General features: G+C 37.5%; 1 protein-coding gene across 1 annotated transcript in view; it reads right to left on the bottom strand.

Annotated features, from left to right (window-relative positions):
• Nucleotides 1–1,933, bottom strand: part of LOC149015865 (gamma-glutamyl peptidase 5-like) — a 2,437-nt gene extending 504 nt beyond the window's left edge. Inside the window, exons 1-3 of the mRNA XM_089155775.1 lie at nucleotides 1,538–1,933; nucleotides 1,251–1,415; nucleotides 1–119 (exon numbers count right to left, since the gene is read on the bottom strand). The exon at nucleotides 1–119 is cut by the window's left edge and continues 49 nt beyond it. Of these exons, the coding sequence (XP_089011901.1) occupies nucleotides 1–119; nucleotides 1,251–1,415; nucleotides 1,538–1,855 (602 nt within the window). The 5' untranslated portion in view covers nucleotides 1,856–1,933. The remainder of the gene's footprint in view (nucleotides 120–1,250; nucleotides 1,416–1,537) is intronic.
• Nucleotides 1,934–26,853: the final 24,920 nt, after the last annotated feature.

Here is a 26,853-nt window from a genome sequence, read left to right on the forward strand (position 1 = left end):
TCTTTTGTGTATTCAGGATGGCCTTGAATGCCTAGTATGTGGTGGTCAAGAACAAACATCTCTACTCCTGTCTGGTCGGAGAAAGCAATAACTTTAGCACCTAATGGAACATCTGTCACCTGTTCCATTGAGTTAAATCTTGTCAGTAGCTATAGATTGATGTCAAATAAGATAATAAATTAAGCACCATAAAAATAGGAAAATGTGAAGTCAAAGAACTTGTATCTCCTTGGGGTTACTAACGAAGTCCAATCATATGGTTAAATTATATACATAAACTATCCTAAGGGTGTAGTCGAGGTGCAAGTAAACACTAATAGTCAAAGGAACTTAGATCCAAAAATATACATATACAAAAGATTGCTACTACGCATAGTTCTCAATGTTTCCTCCCCTATAAAACACCCTTCACACCCTTTATGCCCACCTTATGATTAGTCTATGCCATGTCAACCCTCTTTCTTCTTCTTCTTCTTCTTTTAATTTTTTTTTTTTTTTTTTTTTTTTTTTTTTTAAGAATTGAGATTTGTTAGGAGTGGAACCAGGATTCAACATGGGGGGCGAATGATGAGAGTTCGGATCACCTCCAGTTGGAAGAGCACTGATGTTTTTTCACTACACATATTGAGGCTCATGCAGGCCCAACTGGGTGTCCTACCTCTCAATTATTTTATCATATTCAAATGTAGGCTCACACATAAAAATATCGGTAAGTCATTGATAATGATATTTTTACCTTTACAATATATAGGTGAATTAAAACATGAGAATTGTTAATACAAAAATATCTTATGGAATAACTCTTTTAAGTCTTAATTAATTATGTAGTTCCACCTCTGAGGTTTGCCCAGCTAACTTACATAGACTTTGACTACTTCTCAGGGGGATAATTTTTATATATATAATTTAAATATAAGACAAGACTTCGCCAGACCCTAGTTTTGGGGAATTAGAATTCTAATCTTACATGCAAAAGCATTGGTCTTTTATCAACTGAGCCACTCCTCGAATTTACCAACTCATTTTTATTATTTTGACAATATTTAGTGTAAGTTGCATGGATCAAGAGCTGCGGACTTTTATTTATTTATTTATATTTAGGTAATTCAGCAGTTTTTGAGTTGGACGACCATATGTGACAACTTGACCCTCGACCTAATAAGTATTCAACCTGAGAAAGGCCAAGAATCAAGGTCTACACCTTAGAAATTTTGGAATGCGAGAGAGAGAAGGTGACCAGGGGTATGTACCTCATCTTGGTGACACTCAATAATGGTGAGAGTGGATGGAATCTCCAGTAGGCCTTCAAAGATGCTACAGGGAGGCAACTCTCCTACCATATTGACTTCCCTTAACCCAAGGTCCCATCCACCACAAGCTCTATCAACCTTACCACCCAGTGCTCGACACAAGACCTACTCAATGAAACAAACAGACAGACCAAGATGTAAGTTGCCAGACAATTAGGAAGAGATGCACTATTTAACAAAGTATAGGAAGAAGCACTCATTAATTAAAACCTATAGAAAAAGAGTACCTGATGGCCAAAGCATATCCCCAGCACCTTCTTCCCCATGGAGTCCAGTTTACGCAGCAGAGAGCAAAGCTTCAAGATCCATGAGTCATTTCCATAAGCATCATAAGGACTACCACTGATTACAAAACCATGATACTTATCAAGGTCATCCAGGTCAGGGAACACTCCGTCAACAACACTGAACATATCCCATGTTTCTCCTTCATCTGCAAACGCATTCAGAAAAACATGGAAGTACCCACCATACACTTTCTTCACATAGTCTGAGTCACTGGCAGCCATCAGTAATGCATATCTCTTCTCCCCAGTAGCTTCCATCCCCAGGAAACAGAAAGGAAACAAAACAGAGATAGACAGGAATGGAAGCTATAGACTTCTGTAGAGGATTAAGAAACGTTCTTGAGGGTTGAGGTGAAGAAGAGACCGATAGAGGTGGTATTTATAAAAGCGTGGGACGTCACGCGTTCGCAAGCATTTTGTTAATTTCCGCTGTCGTTTCTTCTGTCGCCTGTAACTTTGTAGACAAAGTCGCGTTCTTCTCTCAAGTTGGCCTCGTTTCCATAATCTGAGTCCCTTGTCTAACGCCAGTCAATTTTTATGTTTAAGTTGACAATAATATCTTAAAAGAAAAGGACTGATTCTTGTTGAAGAAACTAAAACATGATTGTGAGGGAAGAAATTTACTCGTATTATCATATTTAGACGTGGGGCACACATCAAAAATATCGATAAAATTTCTATGAGAATAAATAATAAAAAGTTTAAAATAATTTTTTTCAATTTTAGGAGTAAGGGTTTTGGAAAATCCTTAAAAAACCACTTTTTAAAAATTTCCTCCAAATCACTAGAATCGATAGAAAAGTTAAATAAAAAAAAAAAATGTACTCAATTAAATAGCTCAACTTTGTATTCCAATTTCCATAAAATTATGTAACTATTACCCAGTATTTGATTTAAATTTGAACCCAACTAAACAAATCCCTATACACTAGTATACACAATTTTGAACTAATTGTTTAAAAATTGTTCTCATGTTGGTAATACATCAAAAGTAATTCAATTCAATTAATTGATGGGAAAAAATTCCTTACCTGAATTCGCTTTCCCTTACTTGAAGTATTCACAGCGGAAGTCTAGATCTACGTTCTCGTTCCACCACCAAAGGTTTACCGGCGAGATTCCACAATCACAGGGAAAGGGAATAATATCCACAACCCAAATGCCGTGGATTAATGGAATGAAGATCGAATACTAGCAAAGAAGAAAATCTAAGCCTGCGATTCTTAGAGAGAGGGAGAGAGAGATGGAGCCGCCGTTTTTCAGAGATTCGCTCGTGCGAATGAATCACTCCGTTACTTACTCACTAATGCGGTGGTTACCAAAATATATAACCTATTTTGTAACCGCCCTAATAGTGAGTTTCCAATATTGCCCTTGGGCATTTAATTTATTAATCAAATTAATAAATTCCAACAGCTCCCACTTGCACAAGGGCAAGTGTTAATCTTTCAATGTGTCCCAGACACACTTGTATATCCCAGATATACACATTCAATCTCTCTGCTATGTATCCCAGATACATAGACCTCTTGTGTCCCAGACACACATGCATATCCCAGATATACATATATATTGATCTCTTCACTATGTATCCCAGATACATAGACCACTCGTGTCCCGGACACTAATATCCACAAGTCATACTGGCAAAATGGGTTGTGCGACCGGTGATATACCTACACGCGTGAGCCCCAAACTAGAAACCTTCCCAGAAGGCCAAAATGGCACATCACTCATAGAAACAAATCAAATAAGCATTAGTATAACACGGTGTCCTAGGTTTATTCAAACTCACCGGACTAAAGGCATCTCGATCCTCTCGAGAGATCACCTTCTTGTCCTTAAAATGTTCACTACTTAGTAACACATACGGTTGGCGCCAGCAAACACTTTTTAGGGTGCAGTTGAATCAAACCTTTCCTTTCGCCCCAGACCATCACTACACTTAGGATTGACTCCTTTCCCGGTAGTGCCCCTTTAGGTCGAATCTATCATGACCATAGGTAACACCCCAAAGTAGCCACATCAACCCTTCGTTTCATGATGTCGTCGAAAGTCACTAAGAACACTAATGGACCATAAGGTCCAGGACTCACACAATGAGAGGAGCAGGGATCCATCCTCTCATTTCCAATGATCGCTAAGCACACATAGTATGATATATGTGCTATGGTGGAGCATTCTATATACAATAGAACGTATGTCCATCTCAACACCATACAGGTCTTAGTCCAGTCGCAACCCCTTGCGCCTAACCCGAGTTACTTTATTGTCGCCACCCTAGCGCCACATAAAGTACTCGCACCTGGCTCCTATAGGCAACATGAATAGTGGGAACATTCATGTCGATTCTCTTCACAATAGAGAAACTCATCTTGATTCCAAATCAAGGCGATATCATGATTATGAATTGACCTACACAAAGTCATTCACAATCCGTCTCATCTCTGCTCGCCTCCAAGGCGCCAGAGGCGAATGCTCGTGTGAGTGAGCCATTCTCTTGCCTATTGACATATGTTGTTTTATGCTAGAAGAAAACACAATCACACAGAAAGTGAATAAAAAAATGCTGGAATGAACTCATATTATTCATTAATAAGAAAGTCTCAGTACAAAAATAAGTCACAATCTCATAAGCCCAAGGATTTTACATGAGAAATAAAAACATCCTTGGCTATAGGTTTGGTAAGAGGGTCAGCTACCATCAAACTAGTAGATATGTGTTTAAGTACAACTTTCTTTCTTGATGTAATGTCTCTAACAAAGTGGTATCTCAATTGTATATGTTTGGTCTTCCCATGATACTTGGGGTCCTTGACATAGCTAAGAGCTGCCGTACTATCACATAGAGACAAGGGCAGCCTCTTTGGATGTCATCACAATCCCAGTATGTCGAAGGAATCTTCTCAACCAAACAGCCTCTTGAACCGCAGCTGAGCATGCCACATACTCTGCTTCCATGGTCGAGAGGGATATACAAGCCTGCTTCTTGCTACACCACGAAATGGCCCCGCCATTCAGCAAGAAAGCATATCCAGAGGTTGATTTGCGCTCATCGATGTCTCCAGCCCAGTCGGCATCACTATAGCCAACTAACCGCAAATCCGATCCTTGGTAACACAACATGTAGTTACTCGTTCCTCCCGAGATATCTCAATATCCTCTTGATCGCTTTCCAGTGCTCTATGCCCGGGTTTGATTGGTACCGACTAACCAAACCCACTGCATAACAAATATCCGGCCTAGTACACATCATAGCGTACATAAGGCTACCCACTGCACACCGAATATGGAACTCTTTCCATCTTGGTTTTCTCCTCTGGAGTCTTAGGACCCATATCAAGGCTCAAATGCAAACCCTTCTCCACTTGGAGTATCAATTGGTTTGCGATTTGTGCATCTGGTATCTCGTCAAGACATTGTCAATATAGGTCTCTTGAGATAAACCCGGTAATCTCTTTTGCCTATTTACGACAATCTTGACACCAAGCACATAGCTTGCTTCACCCATGTCCTTCATATCAAATACGGAGGACAACCATTTCTGAATGGTTTCCAAAAGCTCCTTGCTATTGCTAGCCATAAGTATGTCATCTACGTACAGTGTCAGAATGACATAATTATTATCAGATCTCTTGGTGTAAACACAGTGGTCTTCCTCAAGCATGGAAAAACCATTTTCCATCATAGCTTGGTGGAAGCGCACATTCCACTGTCTAGATGCTTGCTTTAAGCCATATATGGACTTCTTAAGCTTGCACACTTTGCGCTCAAGTCCATGTGCTTCAAAGCCTTGAGGCTGATCCATATAGATCTCTTCCTCAAGTTCTCCATTGAGAAAAGCAGTTTTTACATCCATCTGATAAAGCTCCAAGTCCAACTGAGCAACAATGGCTAGTATGAGGCGAATTGAGGCAAACCTAACCACAGGGGAAAAAGTTTCCTCATAATCAACGCCCTCTCGTTGGGTGTAGCCCTTAGCCACTAAACGAGCCTTGAATCTCTCAATAGATCCATCCGCCTTTCTTTTGATCTTGAGAACCCACTTGTTCCCAATCGCCTTTCGGCTGGCGGCAAGTCAACCAAGTCCCAGACATGATTAACTTTCATCGACTCCAACTCTTCCTTTATTGCTTTTAACCATTCCTTTGAGCTTGACCCCGCAAGAGCTTCCTTCACGTTCTTTGGTTCATGCTCATCGACTGAAATCATCTCACAGTCGATCTCTTCAGGAGTTACCATGTAGGCTTCATCCTCTATGTCGAAACATCGACGAGGAACTAGCCCGCGCCTACTACGGCGCAAGTGCATGTCAGATTGCTCACCGTCTAAGGTAGCTATCACATCTGCACTCCCACTCCCACTAGGATCTTCTGGATGAACCCCAGGTTCATTATCCAGAATCTGAATCCCTGGAGCGACAAGACCACTATCTTGTATCTCAAAGAATTCCGATGATTCTTTGTTAACTCCTGAAAGAGATGGAAAATCATTCTCCAAGAATGTTGCATCCCTAGACTCAAGTTCCGTTCTCCTCTCATTCTCATCTAGTCCAATGAAGACATGGCCCTTTGAGGGTTCAGAATATCTCACAAAGATACACTTTCTTCCTCTGGGTCCAAGCTTTCCATATTGGTGAGAAGTAGAGTGAACATATGCTTGCACATCCCCATGCGCGCAAGTAACTCAAATCTGGCTTCCTTCCGGTCCACAACTCATATGGTGTGGAAGGAACCGATTTGGTTGGAACTCTGTTGAGGATATAGGCCGCGATCGAGCAAAGCATCTCCCCAATAAGAGATGGGTAGATTTGCCTGCGCCATCATGGATCTCACCATGTCTAGCAAGGTTCTATTCCTCCTCTCGGCAACCCCATTTTGCTTTGTGGAGTACCTGGAATAGTAAGTTGTCTAGATATCCCCTTTTCATCACATAACCCTTTGAACATATCGGAGAGATACTCTCTACCTCTATCCGTTCTAAGAGTTTTAATCCTTTTATCTAACTGATTCTCAACCAAGCTCATGAATTTCTTAAAACATTCCAGAGCTTCTGACTTATGAGAAATTAGATAAATGTGACCATACCTTGTATAGTCATCTATGAATGTGATGAAATATGACTGTCCTTTTCTAGTATGCACATTCATGGGTCCACACACATCTGAATGGATAAGTTCTAAAGGAAGAGAGGTTCTCAAAGCCTTTTTAAATGGTTTTCTAGTTGCTTTTCCTGCTAGACATGACTCACGAGTTGGCAAATCGGATAGTGAACCTTGGCCTAAGAGACCTTCTCTTGCCAACTTTGTTCATCCTATCTAAGCCAATATGTCCTAGTCTAGCATGCCACAAATTAGAATCAATACACACAGTATTTTGGCAAACAAAAACATTACTAGAATTAAATGAATAATCAATTGTATCCAATACAATGAAACCATTATCAAGAAAACCATAACCATAAACTGTATCACCCAGATACAAAACCAAAGAATTGTTTTCAAATACAATTCTAAAACCATGTCTTAAAAGATAAATAATAGAAACAAGATTTCGCCGAATGTCTGGAGCATACGACACATCATGGAGTAACAGCGTCTGGCCACCTCGCAAAACTAATTTGCATGTGCCTATGCCATGAACCTCCACGCTTGAGCTGTTCCCCATCGTTATCCTTTTGCTTCCTCTTGGAATACGACGGTATTCCACGAAGCTCGAGCGTTCCCTTGTTATGTGTTACATGCTTTTGAATCAACAATCCACAAAGGATTTAGTTCAGCAAGCATAGTAGAACTTGTTACATAACAAGATGAGGTATAACACACAGTACATACCTCTTGCTCAGTGCAATCACGAGCAAAATGACCAGGCTTTCGGCACTTGAAGCAAATCAAAGCTGATTTCTTCTTGCCAGCACTAGTCCCCCTTGAACGCTTGGGCCCACTCTTGTTTTTGTTCCCACCCTGGTTACTTTGCTTGGACCGCTGAGGTTGAGCTTTCTCTCTCTTGCGCTTGAAGCCTGCACTCTTACTAGTGCTAGCTTCAGCAGCAAACACATCAGTTTGAGGGGTATCGGCCAACATCCAATCCTCATCAAGCTCAAGGTGCTTGGCAGCTTGATCGAAAGTCTTGACCTCATCAGCATGAGTCAAGAAGATCTTCATATGCTCCCAAGTCTTTGGCAATGACCTGATGACTACGGAGACTTGCTCCTCATCAGTCTTCTGGCGCCCACATGCGCTCAACTCACTAATCATGTTAGACATGATGGTTATATGCTGCCTCATGGTGTGACCCTGGCGCATCTTATAACCGTCAAAAGTGAGTCCGAGCTGGCGGCCTCTTGTGGTGGAAGTCCTTCCATCTTGGAACTTCACGACCTCCCACAAAGACTTTGCAGTCCTATGCTTCTCATAACGAAGCATCAGGTCATCCCTCATGGAGCTCAGGATTGTAATCCTAGCTACCCGGTCTTTCCTCTTCCAAGCATTGTATATATCAAGGTCCCTGCGATGCTGTGCAGTGGTACCTTCCTCAGGTGGGTTCATGGTCTGGTTTATGGTCTCTAGCATATCCTGCTCTTCCAAGAGATATTGCACCTTTCGGTGCCAGAGGTCATAATTCCTCTCATTCAGCTTATCTCCTTTAGTGAGGTCAGCAACAATGCTCTTGGTAGCAGCCATTTTTCTAGAGATATTACATACAAGAATGAGTTCAATGAATCTAGCATAAAACACAACTCATGCAACAAAAATCACACTAGCATAGTCAACCTATGGGATAAGCACTTAAACCAAAAGAGATGCTAAAAAAACATTCAATCAAATTCTCATGCAAACCCACATAGACTTATACACTAACTTCATTACGTTGCAAGAAACATGATTGATAGACCCATAAATAAAAAAAAATAGTTTTATTAAAATAAAACATGCAATCATGTTAAAGCTATGAGGTGGTTCACACAGAACACTTCTACCTCATTAGCTCCCACTAGGCCCCAATAGGCCCTCAATGCCCAAACATCACACAGACTGTCGGGCCATTGGTGTCCAGTAAGTTAGAAACACATTCTGAACTGGACTGACCAATATCCAAAAAAATCCATCTCCCAGACGGACTGCCGTCTGCCCCCGGTGAATTCCGTCTCCTTTTTTGCCCGGACGGATGACCGTCGCCCAGGTCACCGTGACCGTCCCCTGCCTCGGATAATAGACGGACGACCGCTCGGTGGTGACGGTCGTCCGTCTGGTCCACAGTGACCAAAAAACGGCGATTTTTCAATTTTTCTTGAACGGAAAAAAACGGTAAAACACGTTTTTTCACTCAAAAATCATCCAAAAACACATGAAAAAAAAATCCAACAATAAATTTTAAACAAAAATTTTCATCATGGATTATCAATTCATGCAAATCTCCATTAGGGAAATCCACAAGGATCTCCCACTCGGATCCGAATCAAAATTAAAAGGTTTCCAAAAACCCTATCAATTCTCCCATGGGTTTCGTATTAAACCCTTGATCCTCCCATTGGATCCATACAATAAAATTAAACAATGGGGAGGAACAATAAACGTGGGAACCAATGGCTCTGATGCCAATGTTGGTAAAACATCAAAAGTAATTCAATTCAATTAATTGATGGGAAAAAATTCCTTACCTGAATTCGCTTTCCCTTACTTGAAGTATTCACAGCGGAAGTCTAGATCTACGTTCTCGTTCCACCACCAAAGGTTTACCGGCGAGATTCCACAATCACAGGGAAAGGGAATAATATCCACAACCCAAATGCCGTGGATTAATGGAATGAAGATCGAATACTAGCAAAGAAGAAAATCTAAGCCTGCGATTCTTAGAGAGAGGGAGAGAGAGATGGAGCCGCCGTTTTTCAGAGATTCGCTCGTGCGAATGAATCACTCCGTTACTTACTCACTAATGCGGTGGTTACCAAAATATATAACCTATTTTGTAACCGCCCTAATAGTGAGTTTCCAATATTGCCCTTGGGCATTTAATTTATTAATCAAATTAATAAATTCCAACAGTTCTCTAATTGTATAGTTCATGGTTTTCTTAAAAGAATAAGATCAGATACTAATGATTTGTTTAGTTGAGTTCAATTAGTTCAATTTCTTTAATAGTTAGTTCAATAATTAAACTACAAAAAACATTCAATCAGTTGGTGGTTTTTAAAAAGAATAACAGAAAATCAAAAGAGAGAGAAAAACCGAGAAGGAACAAAGAAAAAAAAAATTTGAGAAAAAAGAGGGAGAATACTTGGTCGTGGAGAAGATTTAAGAATAAAATCCAATGTCTACTAGCTTTTCCAAAATTTCCCTAATCATGTGTAAGGTGTGTGGAAAGAGGAGAGAAAAAAACAGGAAATGAATGTGGAGAGAATAAATAAGAACGGAAAGAGAAATAATGGGGAAAATTTTAGGGATTATAAGATAGTTTCTAATGGGGATTTTAAATTTCATTCTTAAAAATAGGCTTTAATGGTTACCATTAGATAATTATTGAGAATGACATTTATATATATTATCTTTACATTTAAAAATTATTTTCAATATGGAATGGGGCAAATAGTGATATTTCACATGGTAGAATAAGAAAAATAAGGGGGGAAAATGGCCATCTTTTTTTTTTTCCGCTAAAATGGTCATTTTATAAAGCGAAGAAGAAGAAAAAAATACAACAATTAGAACCTTAAGAGGAACCATCCTCACTCACCCGCAACAACAGTTGCCTCCAATACACCCTTCCTCACTGGTTCCTACTCACATTTGATAAATATTAACCCATTAGAATTGGTCACTTACTGACATCCACTTTTGGTTCAGCGATACAAGAAATGTATGGTTGATGAATCATTAACAAAAGTTTAAGAGCCCTCCTCCCAGACACATTGCCAATGCCGCGAATATTCCAAAAGAAAAGCTTCATAGTAAAATTACATAGCAACACTGTCATCTCCCAATGAGAAGCTCTTATTTATTGTAGATACTTTCTTTAAAGCTGCATCTACCTTCTTGAACTCCTCTGCTATAGAACCCTTTTTACTTGTTAACACTTTCCTCACTGCATGAGCCTTCTTAGGACGACCAAGCTTTCGACCAGGCCATCTAAGTGTTCGGTATAGTATGAGAAACAAATGCATTTTAGTAATTTAACATTGGGAGGGTACTTTCGTCACTTCATATTAGGAGTTAATTGGAACTAACTAAAACTCTTAAGTTGTGGGTTAGATGTAATTTAGTTGTGGATTACATGTAATTTTTGGCCACTTAAGGGAGGTAACATGAGTTTTGGCCAACTTAAGTGGCACACACGTAAAAATGTTTTTTTAATTAAAAGTTCTCAAAGTTCTCAACTAAACAAAGGAAATCTTTTGGTTTGAGCTGGGGGTGCACGTTAGGCCCTTATGGGTCACCCATCCTATCTAGCCCTGAGCCCAGATAGGGCTTTGGCTCAAGATTTTGGCAAGGACATAGGATTATTTTTGGTCACCTGACTGTCAAGAGGCCATCCTTGATTTTCTTTTTCTTTTTTCTTTTCCTTTTTCAAAAACTTTGATCTCAACCTTGACTTTTGCTTCAATTTACCCCTGAGCTTTAAGCCCGATTTTTATTTTAACTAGTTTGACACTGAAATTTACCCTTATGCCATTGTAAGGTTGGTAGACTGATAAAGACTTATTCTTCTTACTGAAGACATTACGGGTTTGATCTTTGCAGACCGCATGTAATTCCCTTGCTTTAGAAACAACATTCTTTCACTTGAGAGGTTCTGTGTCGACTCCAACAAGGTGGCTTGGGTGGGCGACGAAGATGTCAGTGGCAATGAATCTCTATTTTATTAAATGAGGGTCTAGTGGGATTCTTTACAGTGGAGGCTTGCATCAAAGGGATCTAGTATCCCTTTTATTGTTTGCAATTGCAAAAGAAGTTTTGTGGAGGAGTTAGGCAATGGTATTGAAGAATAAGTTAAAAGTTGTTTTAGGACCCAGAGGGTTAAGTGTTCCACCTTACCTTCTCTTTGCAAATGATATAATCAATTTTCTGAATGGCTCAATGAAGTATTTAAAGGCCAAAAATCTTCTAATGAAGAAGTATCAAAATTACTCTGGTCAAAAAATTAATTTGCACAAGAGCAAGTTGCTTTTTGGTTGGATTGCTTCACACAAAAAGTAAGAAATTTTGGATATCTTGGTGTCTTCTTTCCTACTAATATTTAGGGGTGGAGGTCTTTAAGTAAAGTGTTTCAAAGGAGAGAGTGTTAGTTGTGTTTGATAGGATAAAGAATAGACTATAGGGGTGGAAAGGCAAGTTACTCTCATAAGTAGGAAGAGTGGAACTAATTCACTTAGTGATTTCAGACATTCCCATTCATACCAAAGGCAATTTTTTTTGGATTGAGAATATTGAATTGATAAAGGGGATTATTTGAGATGGGAAAAAGTCTGCAAGCCATTCAAGGATGGTACATTGAGAATTTGTAGACTGCAAAATGCGAACAGGGCATGTACTTGTAAGTTGGCATAGAAGATTAAGCAGGACAAATCATAGATGATGACGTTGCATAATCCTACTCGTCCAATAAACCAAGTGTACTTGCAAGAATGAACTCGACCGGGGTGGTCGATTTACACCTCCAACGATTATGTTAGACAAATTCCTTTTGATGAGGAGAGGATTTGCAAGAATGCAACAAACAATAAAACAGTAAGAGTGATTGCTCTTCTTAACCTCCCTCCCTCCTTAGTCCGTTCGTCCTTTTATATAACCTTTTAGATCTCTTAGTCTTCGAGTTTATCTTGAACTCAAATCTTACTTAGATTCCCCTTTGGACTCTGTTAGTTGAGTTTATCTCAAACTGGGGAAGATCAATACAAACTCTTCCTTGATCGAAAATCTAACTTATTAGATAAACATCACAAAGAGCTATCTCCAATCTTGTTTGTAGACCGACGATTTAATCCGACCATGCTGGTCCGGTCCAACTTATAATTTCCTTACCATAAGCCCCCCAATCTTTAAGTCCAAACTCCCTTATGTTTGATCTCGTAGACTTTGTACTGAGCTAGCAAACTTGAGTCATACTAATCAAATCTTTTGCCGATATCATCTAGAAAGACGTTACGCAGAAATGGGGGCTGCAAAGTCTGCACACGTTTTCCAACCTTTTGCTTTTTTTGACACGTGGCCATGTCTTTATAACATGCCATCATGATTTTCGAATTTCAAAATCCTTTAATGCTAGCCATTCTAATGCCTTTAATTTTGACCTCTTGGATTAGAATCTTTGATGATGTTAAATCGTCAAGACAGCAGATCCGTTGGATGAGGGTACTTTTACAGTCATTGGATCTGAATTTTTAGGAAGTCTTGCAGTCCTTCTCTTTGGATTGTTAGATCTGGATTTTCGAAAACGTATAAAAGCTCTTCCCTCTTCATTTCTTCTTACCTCGCGTTTTCTGGTTTTGCAAAGAACTGTTTGTTTGCAGAAAAATTTTCTTTTTCCCCAACCTTCCTGTTGCTCCTCCTAGTGCTTTGCCTCAACAAGTAAGTCTCCTTTCTTTCCTTTGATGACTTTTATGGCTTCTGTTTTTGTATTTATGAATGTTTTGAAATCATTTTCATTTCTTTCTTTTTCCTTTTTTCTCTGTCATTGTAGCTTGCTTTGCATATTCATTTGTCATGGGTGTGAAGTTTGTTGCTTCTAGACCTCCTAGGTCTTCCCACCTTAGATAGCCCCTTTCTGATAGTGATAGGGTTAGTGATGAGAGTGAGGATGTTCGAGGTAGTGAGACTTCCTCCTTTGCTTCTGGTAGTGATTCTTAGAGTAACACCTCTGTGGATCCCGAACTGGGTCCTAAACCCCGACCCAACATGCTTAATGATGTAGAGGTTAAGTCCTTAAGCATTCAAGCATGTTTTAGGGTGAATAGGAAAAGATGGGTAGATAGCCTTTCTCCGACGGAACTTCAAATAGAACGGTGCAAACCCTGCACTCCTGACCATATAGACTTTGATCCCAATTCCTTAAGCCCTAGATTCTTTCCGTCAGTTGACTAAAGACGATTTGGAACTTATTCATGCTCGGTATGCAATTCCATAGGAATATTCAATCCAAGTACATGCTACCCATGAACGAGCTCACCGACCTCTAGGTGAATTTGCTGTGTATGAGGTTGCCTTTATTAGTGGTTTTAGGCTTCCCGTGCACCCAGTTTTTGTTGATATTCTAATCATTTTGGAATGTGCCCAGGGATGTTGGCGCCTAACAATTGGTGCAATATTATCTGTTTATGGGGTTTTTGTAACTAGAGAGAGGTTAGTGTGATGCCCACTGTGAACTTGTTTTTACATTTTTTTCATGTCTAAAAAGCAAGAGCAAGAGCGTTGGTTTTATCTTTCCAAGTGTGCTGCTTTCCAATCCGGTTGGGAGGGGAACTTTATTGGAAATGGTACCCTTCCTTCAAATACTAAGGGTTGGCACCCTAGATATTTTTTTGTCCGTCCTCCTTGTCCTCCCAAATTTCCCATTTCTTGGCCAAGAACTGCACGAGAGGGTTTGAACTACTTTCCCGATCTGTCTCAGACTGAGCAAGAAGCTAGGGATCGAATTTTGAGGATCCCAACTGAAGATCGAAATTGTCTTGCTATGAATGAATATTGCCCGGAATATCCGAGCATCCTCCATTATTGGGGATTCATAACTAGTGAGCTTGAGTATATTTTCACTCCTGCTTCTCTTTCACATTCGATTACTTTTCTCTAAGTCTTTTTGCTCGAAAAATGCAATGTTGTTCGTAGAAGAAGACTTTGATGTTGCCATAATTTTAGAAGACTTCAAAGAAGTGGAGGAGAAGCATCCGACCAAGGCGGAGAAAGGTCGGTCCAGTAGATCCTCATCTTCCAAGGGAAAAAATGTTCCCAAAGTTAGGAAAGAAAGGTCTTTCGATCTCCCTCCTCGACTAGTTAAGAGGGTTTCTGGTCCAAGTAAAGTCTCTGAGGAGCACCTGTTTCCTAATTTTCATGCTTCTTCGGAGGAAAATCTTCCAATTGAGGGAGATCCTATGACGAAGACAGCTACTTCAACGGAACCATCAGCTGTTCTCTGACCAGATTGGTCGTTGAACAGTAATTCCTCTGTATTTACTGGCTCTTCCGCCTCCAGCATTGCTACCAACTGGTTGGCAGGTGTTTTACTCCCTACCAACCAGCTTTATCTGAGAGAGTTTGGTCGTCTCCAAGCTCACAACATTATTGTTAGGTAAGTGGTCCTATTCATTTAATGATCTGTATTTTCTTTATTTTTGGGTTTCGATCACCCCTTTCCTTGATTATTGTGGGATGGCCTATGCTTTAGTCCAATCACTTGGACAAAGTATTGATGTAGCTCAAGAAGATCATTTTTCCTTGTGTAAATCCAAGCAACGTGCTAAAGAGCTAGAGGACGAGTTGTCTTCCTTGGAATCAAGCAAGGATTCTTGGATGGATAAGGAAGCTGAGCTTGTAAGTGATATGGCCGCCCTAAAAGGAAATAACGAGGCGTTGGTGCTCGATCAATCTTCCCTTCAGACTTGTTTAGAAGAGACTGAAGCTTCCTTGGTCAATAAGGAGAAAATTATTGCTGACAAGGACGCTGAGATTGCAGGTCTTCAATCTAAGCTTATTAGCTCCAACCATGAGGTTGCTCGGCTCACAAGATTGGTGGAGGAAAAGTCTCAAGTGTTTTTGAGGATATTCCTACAAGCTTCGTCATGAAGTTATAAAGAGATGGATTAAGACGGCCAAATGTAGAGAATTTAGGGCCAAGGTCGCCGCTCCCCGGGTACCTGTATGCTCGGCATCAAATGTTTCAAAGTATTATTGGAGCATTTAAAGATCTAAATTTGGAGAGATTTAAGAGCCTGATTGATCCGAGGATTTATGACGACGTTAAGATTCCTCGTCCTCCATGATGTGCCGATAACCCTAGGTTTCCCAAACCTCAGGGCGTTGAGGTAATATGTTTTTTAGATTCCAACTGAGATCCAAGTCCTCAGGTCGGAACTTCAAGTGCTTCAGCTCCTCGTGATTCTTCATATCATATATCCAACCATGAAGATTCGGAAAGTGAATCCCAAAGCGAGCAGGCGTGAATTGATCCTTTTTTATGTAATATTGTTGGATATAATTTTGTTAGATATATGTATGTTCGACCACTTTTGGTCTTTTTTGTTTAACCTCACAAGTAATCATGTTCGGTAAATATATGATCACTTTTGGTCTTTTTTGTGTAACCACACAAGTAATCATGTTCGGTAAATGTATGTTCGACTCTTTGAAGCCTAATTTTCATAGGTCTTATTCATATTTTTCTTTTAGAAGCCTAAATTTTTAGGTCTTACTCTTTCTTTATGAAGCCTAAATTTCTTAGGTCTTACTCTCTTTTTTATGAAGCCTAAATTTTGGTCTTACTCTTTCTTTATGAAGCCTAAGTTCTTAGGTCTTACTCTTTCTTTTGACTTTCTTCTTGAGGATATTCACGTCTCTACTCCCATGAGCATCATAGGTCAAATTGTTTTCAGAGTTGTGATGGTGTATTACTAGTTCAAAAACCTTCAGAAAATTTTATAAGTTCATCTTCAGAATTCAAAATTAACTAGTTCTAACATGCTACGTAATGAAGAATAAATGATGGTACAATTCTACTAATAGTACTTCCTTAAATTATTTGAATTCCACATCAGAGGAATCATTTGCTCGGTTTCTAGATCTCTCAGTTTATATGCTCCAGGAGTGACCTGTTGTACTATGATGTATGGTCCTTCCCATTTTGGAGCTAGCTTTCCTTAGTTGGTTGGATTTGAAGCAGATGTTTTGCGAAGAACTAGATCTCCAGGAAGGTACTGCTGTAATTTAACCTTTGCATTGTAATAGGTTGCAATACGCCTTTGATATTCTTCTAAATGATATTATGCTTTATGCATAATTTCATCAAGGAAATCCACGTTCGTCTTCATTCCTTCAATGTTAGCTTCTTCATCAAATTCTTCTTCTCTGATTGATTGATCCGACCTTGACCTCTATAGCTACCCGAGCTTCTACCCCATATGCTAACCGGAATGGCGTTTCTCTAGTGGTCATTCTAGATGTTGTTCAGTAAGACCAAAAGACATTAGGTAATTCTTCTACCCATCTTCCTTTAGATTGGTCCAACCTTTTCTTCAATCCTTCAAGCATGGATCTGTTAGTAACTTCTACTTGACCATTACTTTGGGGATATGCTACTGATGATAGACGATGTTCTATCCCTTGATCTTTACAGAATTTTTTAAATTCTTAATTTTTGAATTATTTTCCATGGTCACTAATAATGACTTTTGGGACTCCATACCGATACATAATATTATGTGTGATGAATTTCTTCATTTGGTCGGTATTGATTGACGCCAGTGCATCAGCTTCTACCCACTTCATAAAATAGTCTACTGCAACTACTATGTATTCCCTGCTTCCTGAAGCCTTAGGTAGCTTTCCTACCAAATCAATTCCCCATTTAGCAAATGGAATGGGAGAAAGATTTGATGTTAAAGGCATTGCTGGAGCATGAGGTATGTTGGCATGTACTTGACATTTATCACATTTCTTAACATAATTTTCTGTGACCTCTTGTATTGTAGGCCAGTAATATCCTTGCCTTATCACTTTATCCGCCAGTGTTCAGGGCCCTATGTGAGCTCCACAAGTTCCTTCATGAATTTCTCTTAAGATGTTAGTAGCCTCTAGAGCTTCCACACATCGCAGTAGTAGTCATGTCAAGGACTTCTTATACATTTTACTCTCTCTAACTGTATATCGAGTAGCCCTCTGTTGTATAGTTCGTGCCTGTTTTGTATTCCCTGGGAGCAAATTGTTTTTCAAGTAGCTAAAGGTAGGAGCCATCCACCCTTGCTTGGTTTGTATATGCATATGATCGACCATATTTATGCTCGAAAACCAACTCTAGATTTAGCATAGGTGGTTGGCATGTCCTATAGTAACAACTCTAGGAGTCGTCTATTGGAAAGACTTGTAAAAAGTGTTGTTTTGGCCACTTGCTCGTCGAGGTTCTCAATCTCCATGGTTGCTTTGTTAAACTCTGTTAATAATCTCGAATAGACTCATTCTTCACTTGTTTGACAGTGAATAAAATTTCCTTGGTCTTCTTAGGCTAAATCCCATTCTGGAACCAACCGATAAACTTTCGGGCAAGTTCATCAAAATTTACTATTCTTTTCGACTGCAGGTTCGTAAACCACTTTTGAGCTACACCCGTCAGTGTAGACCCAAACACTCTGCACAAGATCTCATCAGGGTTGCCAGCAACTGCCATTGTCTGCTGGTAGTAACTTATATAGGCCATCAGATCTCTAGATCCATCGAATAAAGAAAAAGTTAGGAGCCTGAAGTTATGAGGGAATTCGCATTTGGAAATTGCTCCATGAATGGGGTCTTTTTGATGACTGAGTATATATCATCGGTCTTTTTGCCCTTTGTGAGTTGTCTCAGTTTGTGATTTATCTCTGCCAACTCTCGATCAATCTATATTGCCCTCATGTTCCATGTCCAAAAGCTTTCTCTATTTGATCATTGGGACGTTGTTGAGTGAGTTCATACTCCTCTCTCGATCCTCGTTAGGGTTCCCGTTCGACTTCCCCGATCCTGCCTATAAGGATTGCTCCTCCATGGCAGTTCTCTCATCCTTCTCACCCCTAGACGTTCTCCCTGTCCTTCTAGAGGTCTTAGTTTTCTTTCTGAGGCTGCCAAAAGTTCTGACACTCGGTTGAGTTTCTCTCCTTGTGGGGAGAACGTCCTCTTACCGGGGAGTTTCTCCTTTCAGTCCTCCTAGGTTGCCTTCTAGCCTCCTCCCGATCATGGAGATTCGGGTTCCTTGGAGCCCCCAGATGTTTGGCCATTGTTTGGAGCATTGCCTGCATTTCCAGAAATCGAACCTGCATTTGATTCATCTATTGTTGGCTCTGATTCATCTACTCTTGAATGACCAGAATCATTTGGATTTCTCCGTTTGGATGGTTCAAATGAGTTCCTCTTTTTATTTCTTCTTCTTCATGATCTCACCTTCACAAACACGATTTCCCTCAGGAGGAGGAAGATTTCCCTCCGAAGGAGAATGGAAATGAAGACTGTCCCCTTGTACTCTGATTTTATTACTACTTTATCCCCTCTACTTTTTAAAATTGCTATTCCAACCTTTAACTTTGTCTAAAATTACTAATGCCCCCTTTCGTTAAGTTCAGTTAGTTTACTGATGATGTGGCATCTATATATTTTTTCAAAAACCCAAAAATAACCCTACAATTATCTCTTTACTTATTTACTCTTTTGCAAGTTATAATACTATCCTTAATTAACTATGGAGAAAAATTAACTTTAAATTAATTTTTCTTTTCTAAAAAGAAACTACCAATTAAAGAAAAGACTTGATTTTTCTTCTCTAAAAAGAAATCGCCGAATAAAGGAAATATGTGATTAAATAAAACTTAAAATAGAAACTAAAATATTAGGAAATATCAATGTAATTCAAAGTTGAAAATTGAAAATCTCCTAATATATGCTAACCATTATACAAAGTGTGAGGTCCCACCAAAGCCAAGATTTATTGTAAAATATAAGATTTTAAGGATATAATTGACATTCAATATAGTTTCTAAAAATGAGGGTAATGTCATATTTTTTAACTTCTTAATTTTAATGAAGGACAAAATAGACATTACATATTTGATGTTAACAACCACTTAACACCGTTAGAAGTGAGGGGGGCAACAGTAATTTCATAAAGAAAGAGGTTTGATTAATAATAAAACCAAAGTACAAGGGGACAATAGTCATTATCCCTTTTATTTATTTATTAATATTGGTATCTAATTGAACAACTATTCTTGTAGGTACATATACTAATCCCACAATTATATGCACCAAGTCAAACCAAGGCTAAAATGAGAACCATTCAGTTTCATTAGAAATAATGAAAAACACTAAACATAGACATGTGAGTAGCCTAAGGGTATGAAGAATAGCATTTCAGGAGCTCACGCTTTGTTAGGCAATCATCTTCTATGCATTGGAATTACTGGGACTAAGAGGCATGAATATCACCAGAGGATGCAATAAAAAAATTGTTCAAATAAATAGTATTATAGTTGAGCTAATTAAACGGAAGTCAAACAACCTAAAATGAAAAACTAGGCATTGTAGAGGCATTTCAAATCTAAATTTTCTTAATTTTAAGCAGTCATATATAATATTATAGAAATTTCTGTGTTTCAAAAAAAAAAAAAAAATCATGAGGAATTTTCTTTAGAGAATGCCAACAAACAAGTTTACATCAAAGAATTTTGTCACTTTCATTAGTAAAGTCAAAAGAATTTTATTCTCACAATTAATTTGTTGGAATTGAAATCTGAGTCAATTCTAAATAAAGGTCCCTCAACGCTATTGCTTTCAGAAACCCTCTTTATATTTTTCTTTTTTTAAGTACTAATTGCTTAGAAAAATTGAATGAAGAAAAAGAGACTATGAGTTTTCATTGTTTGGTGATACAAGAAATAAGATTTTGACAAAAGAATTATTCTTGATAAATTTTCCATAAACTTTCCTCAGACATAAGAAAAAAAGGTTTTGACAAGAATCATTCTTGTTCTTATTTTTTCCCCCCTTTTAACCTAGAAGAAAGAAAAGAAAAACAAACTATTCAAAAAAAAAAAAAAAAAACGAGAGAACTCTACCTAGAAGATCCTTTCTAAGTCTAGAGGTACATTCAACTAATATTATTCTTTTATGTGAAGTATGAATATGGATATAACTCATTCAAGAGGAAGAATATTTTTGTTCATGCAATGGTTGTAGTATGCATGCTAGTGTGCATGGGCATTCCCATCTAACATAACAACAAAAAAAAGATGAAAATGGAAAGAATATAAAAAAGCAAAAGAGAGACCATTAGAGAAGAGAGATATTAGCAAAAGATAAGAGATAGGAAATAAAATATAATTTTTTATTTTAAGGATGAAATATGATATTAACCTATGGAGGAAGTCTCTCTCCGATAATAACTATATATATATAATATAGAATAGTAATAATTCTATAATATATACATTTACTATTATTCTCCAAGTCATGTCATAGCATGGCAGGGAGAGAGAACTTTAAAGGGTTGGCTCAGTTAGTAAAAGATCTCCGCCTCATGATACGAGGTCAAGATTTTGAATCTCCCTAGGGCCAAAGGCAAAGCCTCATCGTATGTACATAAAAATTATCTTGAGGATGTAGTTGAGGTATATGTAAGCTTGTTAGGATGAACTTCAAATTCTTTAATTTAAAATAAATAAATAAATATAGTAAAAACAAAAACCTGGTAGAGATTTTTTATTTTCTATTATTTTTTTGCAAGGGAGCAAAAGTAAAGAACTTGTGACAAAACTTTAACAATGTACCGAGTGCGACCTTCAAATAATAAAGTGTTTGTTTGTTGTGTAGTACAATTGTCGGATCATGACATGTGGTATTTTGAGGTCCAAACAACTGCTATTACAAGGGTGGGTGAGACTATAACCATTGGATTTCTAGAATGCCACATGTTGTAATCAAAGAACCATGTAAAAGTTAGATTTCAAATTAGTTACTATAACCACATGTTGTGGCTCAATGGAAGAATCTATTTAAACTAAGGCAATTAAAGAATAATGTGATAATTATTAAGGTTTAAAGGAGGGACCTAGCATCTTTTATATAGACAAGCCCATTAGATTATCTATCAAGATTTAACGGTCCATATTAGCCCACACTAGTCAATTCATAAAAAAATTTTAGTAATTATAATTACTCATATCAGGCCAACAAAGATGTTAAATCATAACGTATACAATCAATGGAGTCTATCTTATATAAAATATTTCATTAATATTCTAACAATCGGTGGATTGAAGACCGAAACTGGAGAACAGAAAACGAATCAGTCAATTGCTGCAACCATTTCTAAGATTTGAAAGAATCTATTTAAAATGTCATTTGATCATTTTCTTTTCAATAATCAGTGATTGAAAAAGCAGCGTAGAATCCAAGTTCAACAGGTCCAAAACCACCCAACCCTAAAATCTGAGTGAACCGTCAGGGTGGTAACTGGTTTTGTACAGGGCCCTTAATTTATTTGTGAGAGAGTATGATGGGCACCCACTTCTATGATTCAGAGTTTAAACTAAATTAAAAATAGAATAACATTTTTATAATATGTTCATAGAGGGTTGTTAAAATAATTGAGAACCTCACTTCTGAGTAAAGAAGTCATGCGTTCAACCCTCGGCATATATGTAATGTCCTTATCTCTAATTTTTCTATATATAAAGCATAATACATTAAGTTAATATTTCATTGTATTTGAATTTATTAATTTGATTAATAAATTAAATGCCCAAGGGCAATATTGGAAACTCACTATTAGGGTGGTTACAAAATAGTGTTATATATTTTGGTAACCACCGCATTAGTGAAAAAAAGGTAACTGAGTGATTCATTCGCACGAGTGAATCTCTGAGAAACGGCGGCTCCATCTCTCTCTCCCTCTCTCTTAGAATTGTAGGCTTAGAAATTCTTCTTTCCTAGTATTTGATCCTCATTCCATTAATCCACGGCATTTGGGTTGTGGATATTATTCCCTTTCCCTGTGATTGTGGAATCTCGCCGGTAAATCTTTGGTGGTGGAGCGAGCGTGGATCTAGACTTCTTGCGAATACTTCAAGTAAGGGAAAGCGAATCCAGATAAGGAATCTTTTCCATCAATTAATTGAATTGAATTACTTTTGATGTATTACCAACACGTTGATTATCCAAAAAAAAGTTAATAATTCATTTTCTATTTAACGGTAAAATGCTAATCTCCACTTAGCTCTTAACAGCGAAGTAGAGCTAAGTGGCGCGCGTGTGCCATGTGAATCGATAGTCAGGGTTAATTTTTCTCTTTGTATTTTTTTTCTTTTTATTTTGGTGTTGTTGAAGACTTGTTTCTCTTTCTGTATTGTCTTCAATTTATGTATATATAATATTTGAAAGGGTCTAGTCGTTGAGTACACGATTACTAGAGGACTTGGTTGTAATTTATCTTTGAAGCCAATTTGTAGTATTCTTAATTGTACCATAAGAAATGTCTATTGTCTTAAACACAATATTTTAAATGAATAAATTGCACTTAACACTCCAAAATGGAGGCCTGAAAGTACTAACACTCCACTTTATGTTTAAAAAGCACAAAGACTTCAAAATTGAATTTTCATTGAATATATTTGTTCAATTTATCACTGAAAACCTTTCAGATACTAATTATTATAGGAATTTTTAAAAATATACAGTAATTTAACTAATTTCAGTGATAAATTTGACAAATATATCCAATAAAAATTCAATTTTAATAACTTTGTGCTTTTTAAACATAAAGTGGGGTGTCAGTGCTTTAAGGCCTCCATTTTAGGGTGCCAATGCATTTTGCTCATTTTAAATTGTAATAAAACTCAACCTATTAATCTTCTAACAAAAAAAATATCCTTTAAAAAATTTCGTTATATGTTTCCAAAAATCAATGTAAGAAACACTTTAAACATCAATGACAAACAATAAAAGAAATGGTTAAGTTTAATTTCTTTATTATCTGACACATAATTCTTATGTGCAAAAGTGCAACCTAGTCAAGATTACTTATATGTTAGATATAACTTACTTTATTTACATTCCTACTTAGATATAGAGGCATGGATATCTTTTTTTTTGGGTAATAATATTGGTATCTAGATCTGATTGCACAACTATTCCTACAGGTACATATACTAATCCCAAAATTATATGCACCAAGTCAAACCGAGGCTAAAATGAGAACCATTCAGTTTTCATTAGAAATAGTGAAAAACACTAAACATAACCATGTGAGTAGCCTAAGGGTGTGAAAAATAACATTCAGGAGCTCACGCTTCGAGTCCATCGTCTTCTGCCAATTTGCTATCCCATGCAAGGTTTAAAGTATCCCACAATACCATAAGATACTAGCCGATATGTATCCATATTTGACCCAATCGATATGATACATCTTGATACGTCTCTCCATTAAATTACACTAAAATACATTAGCCAGATCGATACAATACTCGATACAGGACGATACGTCTCTTAAAATCACCTGACCGATATGATACATCTCGATACGTCTCTCCATTAAATTATACTAAAATACATTAGCTAGAGCGATACAATATTCGATACAGGACGATACGTCTCTTAAAATCACCGGACCGATGCGATAGTCGATACCAATACTTTATACCTTGATCCCATGCATTGGGATTACTACGACTTGGAGGCATGAATGACACCTAAGGATTCAATAAAACATAGCTCAAATAAATAGTATTATACTTGAGCTAATTAGATGGAAGGCAAACAACCTAAAATGAAAAGCTAGGCATTGTAGAGGCATTTCAAATCTAAATTTTCTTAATTTTAAAGCAGTCATATATAATATTATAGAAATTTGTGTGTTTCACAAAAAAAATAATACTCATGAGGAATTTTCTATAGAGAATGCCAACAAACAAGTTTACATCAAAGAATTAATTTTGTCACTTTCATTAGTAAAGTCGAAGAATTTCATCACATCATTAATTTGTTGGAACTGAAAGATGAGTCAATTGTTAATAAAGGTCCCTTAACGTTGTTGCTTTAAAAAACCCTCTTTCTTTTTTTTTTTTTTAGTACTAATTGCTTTACAAAAGTTGAATGAAGAAAAAGAGACTATGACTTTCCATTATTGGGTGATATAAGAAACAGGATTTTAACAAAAGAATTATTCTTGAGAAAATTTTCACAAATTTTCCTTAGACATTAGAAAAAAAAAAGTTTTGACCAGAATCATTCTTCTTTAATTTTATTTTTTATTTTACTTTATTTCATTTTTTTAAACCTAAAGATCCTTTCTAGATCTAGAGGTAAATTCAAAGAATCCGGATCTTCTCCCCGTCGGGGGAGCACTCGGTGCTTCTCCATGGCTTCCCACTGAAAAAAAACTTTTTTTTTTTTTCCAAAAGTGTTTCACGTGGGCCCCTGTGTGGGAGAGCTCCCCGGGGGGCTGATCCGGACTCAAATTCAAATAATATTATCCTTCTCCGTGAAGTAAGAATATGGATATAGCCTATCCAAGAGGAATAATAATTTTGTTCATGCAATGATTGTAGTATGCTAGTGTGCATGCCCATTCTAATCTAAAATAACAACGAAAAAAGATGAGAGGAAAAAAAAAAAAAAAAAAAAAAAAAAAGAAAAAAAAAGCTAAAGAGAGACCATCAGAGAAAAGAGATAATAGCTAGAAAAGAGTTAAGAGATAGGAAATAAAATATAATTTTTTGTTTTATGGATGAAATGTGATACTAACCTATGGAGGAAGTCTCCCTGTTATTGAAAAGAGTAATTGATAAGTATTCCTTAGATTTTTCTTCTTAAATAAAGATTACAAATAAAAGGATTCCCCTAAGCTCGCGTATCCATTAATTTAAGAGGTAATTTAACCAGTAATGTTTATAATAACTCTTCAACACTATTAGTAATAAATTAACTGATAATAAGTATATAATATAAAATAGTAATAATTCTATAACATATACATCCATTATTGTTCTCGAGTCATGTCATAACTTGGCAAAGAGTGAACCTCAAGCATTGGCTCAGTTAGCAAAAAATCAACGCCTCATATTACAAAGTCAATATTTTGAATCTTCTTGGGGTCAAAGTCAAAGCCTCATTGTATGTACATAATTGTCATCTTGAGGATGTAGTTGAGGTGCATGTAAGCCTGCTAAGATGAATCTCAAATCATTTACTTTAAAATAAATAAATAAAAATAACAAAAACAAAAACCCGGTAAAGAGTCTTTTTTTTTTTTGGCAAGGCAGCAAAAGTAAAGAACTTGTGACGAAGCTTCAACAATGTACCGAGTGTGACCTTCAAATAATGAAGTGTTTGTTTGCTACGTAGCACAACTCTCGGATCGTGACATGTGGTACTTCGAGATCTAACAATTGCTATTACAAGAGTGGGTAAGACTACAACCATTTGATTTCTAAATTGCCACAAGTTGTAATCAAAAAAACCATGTAAAAGTTAGATTTCAAATTAGTCAAAGGTCAGCTCAGTTGGCTATGACCAATGCCTCTCACTGGAGACGTTAGGGCTTGATCCTTCATAAGGTATATGTAATAATCCTCACCCGCTCTTCCCAATAAGTTAATATAAATATACAATGCCCTGTCAAAAAAATATAATTTAATTACTTAAATGATGTGTTCGCAACTGCAGTTTCAATGTTTTAGGATTGGGTTGACCACAAACCTTGTTTTTTTAATGGTGGAAGACCACAAACCTTGTTGGTCTAATGGGATTGGTTCATGTTTCTGTAGTTTCAATGGTGGTTTTAGATTAAGAAAATAAAAAAATAGTAGTGGTTTTAGAAAAGTCGCTCCAATCGGATTGGCTAGGGTTTACTCGAGTCAAAGCAAGGTTATAGCACCGCATTAGACCAGGTAATAGTAGAACGTTAATTAGAGTATTGGACAATCCACAACACGGACTCGGTCTGAGCTAGATTGGAATGACCATCATTTTCTTTCTCATTGTTTATTAATGAACTAAACATAAATTAAGAAAATTATATTAAATATACGTTCTTTTTATGCAAATCTTATTCTTTTCCTTTTCACTATCTGATACGAAGAAAATTACACCGAACCCATCGAACCGGGTCAACACCCTCTGTCCCTTTTATACCATAATTGTGACCCACTTTAACCTAATCTCATGATCATAAGAGGGCGTTGAACTATTGTTATCAGTCACGAACGAACTCCCGAATCTTGCGGTAGGCGGAGCTAAAACTTATAGGAAGCAACTATCGTCAAGGCGGAGAGGGAATCGTGCTAAGGTCGGTAACTACCTGCACCCCCGAATATCCAGGGAAGAACCCTACAATCGGACGGTCATCCGCAAAGATCACGAACTCATCTCATGGTCGAGAGTTGGAGGTAAAGTCTATATAAACGAGTGACTTACTCACTCCAGAGGTATCTGAATCGTTTTCCCTAATACTCGTATTCATATTTACGCTCTACATCTAGCCAGAGCTTTGTGATCAGTTCAACAACTAACTTAAGCTTTGGAGGTGGCCTCCCGACCC

This window comes from Hakea prostrata, chromosome 5 (assembly GCF_041222555.1).
Source record: "Hakea prostrata isolate BN-2017 chromosome 5, UWA_Hpros_2, whole genome shotgun sequence".
In the NCBI taxonomy this organism is placed as follows: Eukaryota; Viridiplantae; Streptophyta; class Magnoliopsida; order Proteales; family Proteaceae; genus Hakea; species Hakea prostrata.